At 38.3% G+C, this 12,003-nt stretch overlaps 1 protein-coding gene across 1 annotated transcript in view; it reads left to right on the top strand.

The window, feature by feature from the left end:
• The window catches only part of LOC117597395 (uncharacterized), a 273,283-nt gene that overhangs the window by 4,904 nt on the left and 256,376 nt on the right, over positions 1-12,003 (top strand). The window contains exons 8-11 of the mRNA XM_053235527.1: positions 5,450-5,626; positions 9,111-9,284; positions 10,427-10,603; positions 10,884-11,060. Coding sequence (XP_053091502.1) covers positions 5,450-5,626; positions 9,111-9,284; positions 10,427-10,603; positions 10,884-11,060 — 705 coding nt within the window. The remainder of the gene's footprint in view (positions 1-5,449; positions 5,627-9,110; positions 9,285-10,426; positions 10,604-10,883; positions 11,061-12,003) is intronic.

The following is a 12,003-nucleotide window of genomic DNA, read 5'->3' as shown; positions in this document are numbered from 1 at the left end:
ACACTAGAACTTTTAATAAGCGAACAATTAAAGGAACATTTATAGAGTGAATACATGACTACATGAATACCAGTCTGCTTTTAGAAAACGCCATAGCACAACTACTGCTGCTGTGAAAGTAGTTAATGATATTGTCACGGCCTTAGACGAGAAACAACACTGTGTTTGACTTTTCATTGATATGTGGAAGGTGTTTGATAGCGTTGACCGTTCTATTCTGCTGCAGAGGTTGACTGACTCAGGGCTGTCCAGTCGAGCTGTTACTTGGTTTTCACATTATTTGTTGGATAGGACTCTGTGTTCAGGCTGATGGTTTGTTTTCTAATGTGTTGTCTGTCCATAAAGGGGTGCAACAGTGGGACCACTTTTATTCTTTATTTATACAAATCATTTAGGAAGAAAAGTTGATTATGCAAATATGCACTTTTATGCTGATGATATGATGTTATTTATTGCTGTGCTCCTGTTTTTGCTGAAGTGATAAATAAACTTCAGAAAGCTTTTAAGGGAATAGAATCCCAATTCAAATCATTAAAATTATTTCTAAATGCAGATAAAACTAAAATGATGGTCTTTACAATGACACATGCATCTCTCTAATTTAACACACTCCATTCTTAATGGGAAGAAAATTCATTCAAACCCCGTCCCTTTTTACATTTCCATGTTTTTACCAGTGTTGCCAACTTTGCGACTTTGTCGCTAGATTTAGCGACTTTTCAGACCCCTTTAGCAACTTTTTTCCAAAAAAGCGACTAGTGACAAATCTAGCGACCTTTTGGACGAACCTTAGCAACTTTCCAAATGTCACCAGTACTGTCCTGCGCGAGCACGAGGTCTTGCTTCCCTGCTGCAGTCACACCCCTCTGTGCGTCTCCTCTGTTCAGTGAGTGGCTGAGAGACGAGCAGCGCATTCCGTTGACCGCACAGCAGCTGACATAGATGAGAATGAACTGCGCATGTGCACACTGTGTTGCCACAGACCAATCACTTACCAGCTTCTCCTTTGTATTAAATCTGAAAAATTATTGTGACCGTTTATTCTTGTCATGCACTTATATTACTCACTACCACAGGGCTTTAGTTCATTCCAGTTTTTGAACTCAGTGAATTCAGAGAGTTTATCTAGAGACTGTACACTGTACTTATTCAAACACAACAATAAACTTCATTAAACTCATATACACATATAAAAAACATATACACATAATACAAATATAAAAAGTGCATACACAATACAAATATAAATACATATACACACACGGCTAGAACATTACACACATTCAAATATTAACATGTCACATGTAACATGTCACACTCTAAAATATATTCCCAAAACTATAGAAAAGAATGGGAGCTGATCCCTGAATTTAAGGGGTGGCTGAAGCTCTATGTGGGCAATGACACAAGGGCTTACTGTCTGTACTGCAAGACAGAATTTTGTGCCGAGTTATCTGACATTAAAAAGCATGCATCAACTCAGAAGCACAATGAAAAGTCCAAGCCTTATAATCAAGCCAAGCAATCTACATTGCCATTTTGTCCAAAAAACACTGACTCTTTAAAACAGGCAGAGGCAACAATGGCAATGGCTATAGCAGAGCACTGCTCCATTCTCTCTTGTGACCACATTGGTAAAGCATGCAAAGCTGCTTTTCCAGATTCCAGTGCAGCCAAACATTTTCGGATGCACCGTACCAAGTGTACTGAAATGATCCATGGGGTGTTGGCACCATATTTCCTTAAAAGATTGGTGGCTGATATTGGTGACAGCAAATACAGCCTCCTTCTTGATGAAAGCACTGATGTAAGTGTCTCAAAGCACCTTGGGATTGTAATTCGGTATTTTAGTGAGGACAAGGCAAATGTGGTGGCTACCTACCTAGGCCTTGTTGAGCTGGAGGGAGGGGATGCTAGAACAATAGCCAGAGCAGTTCTAGATTTTCTTGGGAAGTGTGGTCTCAAGAGGGAGAACTTGCTTGGCATTGGCACAGATAATGCATCTGTAATGACAGGAGTGTACAATGGTGTGCACAAAATTGTGAGGGAGGAGAGTGACTTAAAACATCTAGTCCTTATCCGCTGTGTGTGTCACTCGCTACAGTTAGCTGTAAGCTCTGCCTCCAAAAACACTCTTCCACGTAGCGTGGAATGTCTTGTTAGAGAAACCTATAATTGGTTCTCTATTTCTCCAAAGCGCAGAGAGGCATACAAGGCCGTCTATCAGACAATAAACTGTGGGGAGAAGCCTTTACTGATAACAAAGGTCTTTGCCACACGCTGGCTTTCCATAGAGCCTGCTATGTCCAGAATCCTGGATCAGTGGGAGGAGTTAAAATTGCATTTCAGTCTCACCATGTTGAGTGAGCACTGTTACATGGCAGATGTTCTACATTCCATGTACAGTGACCCACAGAACCTCCTGTATCTCAGTTTTTAAAATCTATAATTAGTGAGGTGCAGTCTGCTGTTAAGGCTTTTGAGGGGGAAACAGTCGGATCCGCTCAAGCTGCTTGACTGTTTAATGAGGCTTATAAAGTCTGTCTGCAGCAAAGTCATTAATCCGATGGCAAAAATTGATGTCCTTAAAGAGCCAATAGAGGGACACATTTCTCCCAAACCATATCTTGGCTATATATTTGAGTCCAAGGCAGCACAGCTGAACCTCTCTCCCGAGGAGGAGGACTGTGTGCGAAGAAGGTGTGTGAACTACACCATCTCCTTAGCAAATGAATTGAGAGCAAGGCTCCCAGATAATATGGAGATACTGCAGCACATGTCTTTGTTGCATGTGGGGGAGACACTAAACCACAACAAGAGCCTTACAGACATGGCAAAACTTGCAGACCTGTTAGGATATTGCCCGGCCACAACTGATAAAACTATTAATCAGTGGAGGTCTATTCACCTTCAGAAATGGGAGGAAACAACAAACACTTTGGCATTCTGGGCTGAAGTTAAGAAGTATAGAGCTTCAGCAGGCATAAACCCATATGAAGACTTGGCTTCTGTTGCAGTTTCTGTCCTCTCCCTCCCACACTCAAATGCTGAGGTAGAGAGGCTGTTCAGTCAAATGGGTGTCATTACAAACAAACTCAGGAACCGCATGTCCCTGCAGACCCTCAGCTCTATTCTGTATATTAGATATGGTTTGAGGTTGGCTGGAGATGCATGTTATGAGCACAAACTGCCTGATAAAGTGCTGCAGCTCTTTGGCACTTCAGCTGCCTATTCATTTAAGTCCTGTCCAGGTTCTAGCTCATCCTCTGCATCCAATATCACCCCACAGGAGGAGAGCACTGAGGGTATGGATCTTGTGGATGATGACGAATTCTGTCTCAGCATTCTCATGGAGTGATCTGGAATCAGAATCACAAAAGTTGTTAAATAATGTTTTTCTTTCACATACAATGAATTTGCTTTGGTTTTGTGAGGCAGGCTGACTTAAAAAAAAAAAAAAATTTTTTTAAATCTTTTTCATTTGCTATGTATGTAATGTTCGTTATCTCCGTTCAGTTAAATTATCATATTATAATAATAGAGTATTTGAGCATAGATTGACTCCATTTTATGACAATTTCAATCTGTTGATTAAAATGCAGTTTTTAGTATTCACATTTTTTGTAAATATGCACATAGTTCGTTTGTAAATGTGCACAGTATTTTATTATAATATTATTATTATTATTATTATTATTATTAATATTATTTTGTAAATATGCACATAGTTCGTTTGTAAATATGCAAATAATTGAACCAAAGGTTTCTCCTCTAGGGGCAGATGATCACTAACGTCCCTGACTGAAACTGAATATCATTGTTGTGACTTGTAGCCTACACTGTGAGAGAACAAGCAAAATATTGTGTGGCAGAACACATTCTCTATGAGTTCTCATTGTCCACGTAAACAGAACTGATAATATCACAGCACATATGCTGTCTTTAACTTACATGTCGAGTGGTTTTTGTCCAACGACGTCGTGGTTCACCGGAATTTTATCAGTGCTGTGGAAGTAACTTCTGGTTAACATGTAGTAAGTTCTGTTTGGGTGACTGACAGAAAATATGTAATTGAGAACAGCTTTACTGGACATTCGGCTATATATTTATATTAAATTAGTGAGCACGGATTAGGGGAGAAAACAGTTATGAAGTGCCGACATTACGCAGCGGCAGAGTGCAGATACGACGTGATGACGTCATTAATACGCTAATGACGCATGACGACATTTAGCGACATTTAGCTACTTTCCATTGAAAATAGTTGGCAATGCTGGTTTTTACATTTCCATGTTTTTACATTGACTTTGTGCTGCTCTGTGTGACATTACATCCTGCTGATGTTTACACACTGCACTGATTTTATGCCTCGATTTTGTGAGTGAACCAGAATCATGAAAATCTGGCTTTAATCTGAGGTTTGTGGTTGTCAGAGGCATCTTGAAGACCAGTTATGTTAAGCTTGGTTGTTCGTCACAACCTTGCGATCACTTTATACAGCCGACAAAATCTACTAGACATTCAACTTCCATCTGCTACCATCAGAGACACTCCGGTCCTCGGACTCAAGTGAGCGGCCAGTCCGACAGGAAGTGCCCGTCGCCGGCGTCGCGAACGTAAACAAAGCCGGGGTAAGCGGGGCGGCCTGCGGGCTAAAGCTAAAGCTCAACCCGCATCGTCCAACGCTACCGAGCATCTTCCCTGCCACTGTACGGTCTCTGGCTAATAAGATCGAGGAAATACGGCTATTTCCATGATTCCCAGCGAGTCGCCATGTCACATGACAACCAAACACCGATCCCTTTACGAAAACACAACCAAAGAGAAAACTCACACAGAGACAAAAGTTCCAGACATAAAGCTAAACAGATTCACAACGTAACTGTTGTTACAAAATGCTTCCCAAATGCTTATAAATCTCATACAGTGGACATGTCACTGACAAAACGGCTTATATTAGTCACAAGAAAAACTGAAATAGTGATGAATAATGATGATGAATAGTGAATAACAGAATAATGGACTGCCATCTTTGTTATCTTTTCTATAGAAGTCTACATACACACACATGCCAGTGTAGCATATAGGATTTATTGTTTATTTGTCTCTGTATGCCACAGTTTTAAACTTGGACTCCAACAATTCACATGTGGTTAAAGTGCACATTCTCAGAGTTTAATCAGTGGTATTTTTATACATTTATGGTTTACCACGTAGAAATTACAGCACTTTCTATACATTTCCCTCCATTTCCATAATGTTTGGGACGTAGGGCTTCACAGGTGTTTGTGATTTACTCAGGTGTGTTTAATTATTTCATTAGTGCAGGTACAAGAGAGCTTTTAGGATGTATTAAAAAGTGCTTAATTTCTAAAAGGATAAACATTATATTTGTGTATGTTTGTGTTTGAGATGTCAGTGTTCTGATATATCATCATTTCTCTCCCAGGCTGTGGAACTGTAATCTCACAGAGGAAAGCTGTAGAGCTCTGTCCTCAGTTCTCAGCTCAAACTCCTCCAGTCTGAGAGAACTGGACCAGAGTTACAGTATTAACCTGCAGGATTCAGGAGTGAAGCTGCTCTCTGCTGGACTGGAGAATCCACACTGTACACTGGAGACACTGAGGTCAGGGGCCGTATGTATAAAACTTCTCAGAAATGCTCTTAAGAATAGACTTAAGCTTTGAATTAAGTGTAAAAAAATTCTTAGTAAAAAGTAGGACTTGCTTTTCATAAAGAGTTTATAAAGTGCTTTTTATAAAGAAGCTAAAAGCAACTTTCAGCAAAGTCTAAGACTGACTCTTAAGTGCTGACTGAGGTGGCATTTAATCACTTACTTCCTTCCTTCCTTTATTGTCCACAAATGGAAATTTGTCTTTGGCTTCACAACACATTATAACAAGACCAATACAATAAAAGACACTTACATAACAACTCTAAAAGGTAAGATGGAATAAAATACCATACAATACAATTGACTCAACATTTCCCTTTAGCATACACATATATACATTCCCACATGTACATATATCTGCATACATATTAATATTCATGTCTCAGCATTTAAAATTCTAACTGCAGTTGGCACAAATGACATCTGATACACATTTTTACTTGCCCGAGGTTGTCTAAAACGTCGCCCTGATGGCAACAACTGAAACTGACAGTGCAAAGGGTGTAGTGAATCCTCTCTAATAACTACAGCTTTTTGTTTAACTTTAGCTGTATAAATATCATTTAATAGTTTCTGAGTCTTTCCTACAATCGCACTAGCTATATTAACCACCCTGAACAATTTTTGCTTTGCTTTAGCACTCACATTTCCATACCACATAACCCTATTGAAAGACATAATACCCTCCACAAGACTCTTATAAACCATCTCTAAAATATGCTTGCTCACACCAAAATGTTTCAGCCTTCTTATAAGATGCAACCTGTGCATTGACGTTTTAAAAATATAGTCAACATTTTCATCAAAAGTCAGGTGATTATCTATAAATGTTCCCAAATGTTTAAAACTAGTAACCATTTCCACTCGGTGTCCATTGAGTATCAAAGGTTGTAATTGTTCAGGAACTTCACTTTTATTTCTACTAATCACTAACTCCTTAGTTTTATTCACATTTATCTCATGTGCACTCAATTGACGCCAGTTTTGGAGGGAATTTATATAACTATGATACATTTCATCTCTTCCAGTTCCACCTGTATACAAAAGGCCAACAAGTGCCATATCATCTGCATATTTCAGTAAACTAAGATGTGGATCTTGAATATTAAATTCGTTTGTGTACAATGAGAATAATAAGGGTGATAAGATTGTTCCCTGTGGTTCTCCTGTATTTATAATAATTGTCTTTGACACTCTACCATTAGCGAGCACTCTTTGTGGACGATTCACAAGAAAATCTCTAATCCACCAGATAAGACCACCATTCACTCCTAAATCAAGTAATCTCTGTAAAAGAACATGGATCTTAATTGAATTAAAAGCTGAGCTAAAATCTATAAATAGAATTCGAACATAATTTGTAGTCTGCTGAATCTGTTCAGCCACTAGATTACATAGAGTTAAAGCAGCATCGTCCGTACCCCTAGCCTTTTTATATGCAGATTGGAGGGAGTCCAAGTCTTTAACGACATGAGCCTGAATATGTCTTATTAACACTCTTTCCATACATTTACCCAGGATGGACGTGAGAGCTATTGGTCTAAAATCATTTAATTGAGTGGCATTAGACGTTTTAGGTACAGGGATAATGTTCGATACTTTCCATGAACTAGGGACTACCCTATTATTCAACAAGAGTTGAAACAACTGAGTGAAGACACCAGTCAATTGAAAAGCACAGTCCTTTAACACTCGACCTTTCAGTCCATCTGGGCCTGGTGCTTTATTTGGCTTGATATGAGCAAGACTAGCTGCAATTTCCTACTCCTGAAAAACAATAGGCTCCTATGTAGGAATATTAAGACATACTCTATCACACTCAATATTACACTCTCCATGATCAAACCTACCAAAGAAGACATTCAGCTCCTCTACGAAAGACACACTTTGTGAGGAATACCTTGGTTTTCTCATCTCTCTTCCCATTATAGTGTTAAGTCCTTCCCAAGCCTGCTTTACATTACCCATATATAACTTACTGTCTATCTTATTCTTATATTCCAACTTAGCTTTCTTAATTTGTCCCATAAGTTCCTTTCTTTTTACTCTAACTAGCTCATAATGACCCTTTAAAAAGGCAACTTTTTTCTCTTTAAGACACGTTTTAAAATCTTTGGTAAGCCACGACCTGTTATTTGGATATACTCGAATTGTTTTTGTTTTAACACAATTGTTTTCACAAAAACACATATAAGACGTAACAGTGTCAGTAATTTCATGTACATTATCGCATGCATCAAAGAACAGTTGCCAATCAGTTCCATCAAAACAGTCTCTAAGTTCCTCTTTACTCTGATCCGTCCACAGTTGTATCGCTTTAATCACCGGTTTTTCGCGTTTAAGCTTGGCTCGATATTTGGGTAACAGATGTAGAGTATTATGCTTTATAATACTACACTATTATAGTATAATAGTATAGAATTATGATGTGACTTCCCCAAAGGGGGGCGGCATACAGCCTTATAGCCATCTGTTATATTACCGAGACATTGTTGTGAAATAAGTCCTACAATGATGTCACCCAAAATGGCCACCTTCAACCTCTGAATCAGCCAATAGTGAGCCTGCGAGGGGAAAGTCACAGCAGCATGACACCATTCAGTAATGATTAAAAAACAATTATTTTAATATTTAAATTTATTTTCAAAATTTCCAAAAATATTACGAATAAATACATGCATTTATTTTACACAGTTTTGCTCAGTTTTAATAACGAGTTTCAGCACATGACAAATGTGATGCTATTTAAGTAATTAATCTGATGAATCACATCATTCTAAATTGCACTCACAGCTTTATATAAAGGAAAGACCAAAGTTGCTTATCTTAATAAAAAAATGGATTCAGAAAGAAAACCTTGACGATCAAGCCTGTATCGTTTTATCAACTCGCTGTCGTTATATAATTCCAACACCTTCTTTCTTTGCTGGAAAGTGCGAGGTCTCCGCCTCTCTGCTGCCATGTTGTTCCTCCTAACTAGGAGCACTCTTAAATAATTTAGGAGCTGAGACCTAGTCTTAACACTTAGGAACCTTTATGAATCACACTTACTCTTAAGTCTAGGAATAAGACTAAAATGATGTCATTCTTAGAATTTTGAGAGACTTAAGACTAAAATTTTACTCTGAGCTGCTTTATACATATGGCCACAGATCATCACTTTCACACTGTGGATACAGATTTAACACACACACAAAGAAGGACAGAAAATATTAACACAGATTCTTGTAGTTTTGATCTTATGGGGACAAAATTAGTGTGAAACGTTTAGATACAGATCTAAAAGACCGCCGTCCCACACGCACACACACACACACACACACACACACACACACACAGTACACGCGAAACCTTCTAAATTAAAAGGATAAATTATATGTGTGTATGTTTGTGTTTGAGATGTCAGTGTTCTGATATATCATCATTTCTCTCCCAGGCTGTGGAAGTGTAATCTCACAGAGGAAAGCTGTAGAGCTCTGTCCTCAGTTCTCAGCTCAAACTCCTCCAGTCTGAGAGAACTGGACCTGAGTGACAATAACCTGCAGGATTCAGGAGTGAAGCTGCTCTCTGCTGGACTGGAGAATCCACACTGTACACTGGAGACACTGGGGTCAGATCATCACTTTCACATTTTGTTTATTTGATTGTCATTATTATAGTATAAACCTAATAACAGTAAAATGTAGAGCAACAAGCCTGAAGCATAACAAGAGGTTGACAAAATATTAAACATTTAAACCTTTCAAATATAAATTGTATTTTAAGTATCAGTGATGGATTTCACTCTATACTAATGTTGGGATGGTTAATAATCAGATTTAACTACAAAATAAACTAAAATATTTTACTGATTTTATTTGCAAATGCATTGTGGGTACAGAAGATCAGTTAGAGCACATGTACGCCCCCTACAGGTGCATTGTGGGTTGTCTTTAGATTAATTTATACACTAGTACAACTTAGAAAAATACTAAATCCTCAAATAGCTTGTTAATTTATGAAAGCAGCGGTCAGGTCCACATGTGCAATGCCTCGTCAAGAGAACTCCCATTTCCATGATTCCCAGCGAGTCGCCGTGTCACATGACAACCAAACACCGATCCCTTTACAAAAACACAAGCAAAGAGAAAACTCACACAGAGACAAAAGTTCCAGACATAAAGCTAAACAGGTTCACAACGTAACTGTTGTTACAAAATGCTTCCCAAATGCTTATAAATCTCATACTGTGGACATGTCACTGACAAAACGGCTTATATTAGTCACAAGAAAAAACTGAAATAGTGATGAATAATGATGATGAATAGTGAATAACAGAATAATGGACTGCCATCTTTGTTATCTTTTCTATAGAAGTCTACATACACACACATGCCAGTGTAGCATATAGGATTTATTGTTTATTTGTCTCTGTATGCCACAGTTTTAAACTTGGACTCCAACAATTCACGTGTGGTTAAAGTGCACATTCTCAGAGTTTAATCAGTGGTATTTTTATACATTTATGCTTTACCATGTAGAAATTACAGCACTTTCTATACATTTCCCTCCATTTCCATAATGTTTGGGACGTAGGGCTTCACAGGTGTTTGTGATTTACTCAGGTGTGTTTAATTATTTCATTAGTGCAGGTACAAGAGAGCTTTTAGGATGTATTAAAAAGTGCTTAATTTCTAAAAGGATAAACATTATATTTGTGTATGTTTGTGTTTGAGATGTCAGTGTTCTGATATATCATCATTTCTCTCCCAGGCTGTATCGCTGTAATCTCACAGGGAAAAGCTGTAGAGCTCTGTCCTCAGTTCTCAGCTCAAACTCCTCCAGTCTGAGAGAACTGGACCTGAGTTACAATTATAAACTGCAGGATTCAGGAGTGAAGCTGCTCTCTGCTGGACTGGAGAATCCACACTGTACACTGGAGACACTGAGGTCAGATCATCACTTTCACACTGTGGATCCTGCATTTGTGTCATATGGCTGTTTTAGATTAATAAAATGTTGTCTGTCCTGGAGCACAATTTTAATAGAGCAGCAATAACTGCTATAGTTTTCCAGATTCAAAAATAACAAACAGTGAAATAGACGTGTAACAATCTGGATTTACTTCTGGCTTTCATACACACACTTCATGGGCTGCGAAGCATTGTGTGTGTGATTGTGTGTGTGTGTGTGTGTGTGTGTTGATCTATAAATGTTGATCTCTCTACAGGCTGCAATGGTGCAGTATTACAGGTGAAGGTTGTGCTGCTCTGGTTTCAGCTCTGAAGTCAAACACCTCATCACACCTGAGAGAACTGAATCTGAACTACAATAAACCAGGAGAATCAGGAGTGAAGCTGCTCTCTGATCTACTGAAGGATCCACACTGTAAACTGGAGACACTACAGTGAGTTACTGACTGAAACACACACACACACACACACACACACACACAGTAACAGTGATTTGGTGAGTTAACGTCTCTTTATACACTTCACTGTATACACTGACCGATCATCACAAGCTGTGAGTAGTGACTGTAGGAATACTCCAGTTGAGGTTGTTCAGGCAGCTGATGACGGCGCCCCCTGGTGGCTTTATCAGGCAACAGTGTGTTTCTCCCAGAAACAATCATCCAGCCCCCCAATTTTTACATCATTTGTGGTATTTATGGTTTTGTATTTTGTGTACCTGAATCTGTCTTTTTCACTTAAATTCAATTCAAAAGCTTTATTGTCGATCCCAAATAGGGTATAAAATTGTCTTTAGACAAAAGGTTCAACACACAAACAATACAAATAATCATCACAACAACACTTTACTTTACATACATCACTTCACAACTATAATAATACATAAAAAATTCATTTTAAGATCCTATTTAAAACACCAATCGCAGTTGGGATAAAGGTCTTCTTATACTTGGCCCTTTTCACTAAAGGCACTTTATACCGTCTGCCAGAGGGAAGTAACTGGAAAGAACTATACAGGGGATGAGACGAGTCTCCCACAGTAACAGAGGCTTTCCTTTTTAATGCCACAGTAAAGAGATCAGGGAGAGGTGTTTGTCTCTCACCAATTATTTTACTCACCACATTTATAATCCTTAAAAGTTTGTTTTTGCTTTTAACAGAAAGAGAGTTAAACCAGGATACAATATTAAAAGTAAGAACAGATTTGATAAGTGATTTATATACAGCCATCAAAACGTCCTTTTCAGTGTTAAAACTCCTCAGTTTTCTCAATTAGCCTAAACGTTGATAAGCCTTTTTAAAAACATTGTCTGAATGCTTATCAAATGAAAATTGGGAGTTAATCTCTGCACCTAAAAATTTAAAAGATCCCACCTG

The sequence above is a fragment of the Pangasianodon hypophthalmus genome, chromosome 1, assembly GCF_027358585.1.
Source record: "Pangasianodon hypophthalmus isolate fPanHyp1 chromosome 1, fPanHyp1.pri, whole genome shotgun sequence".
Lineage (NCBI taxonomy): Eukaryota > Metazoa > Chordata > Actinopteri > Siluriformes > Pangasiidae > Pangasianodon > Pangasianodon hypophthalmus.
Note: the sequence above shows the minus strand (reverse complement) of the source record. Positions and strands in the feature narration are given on the sequence as shown.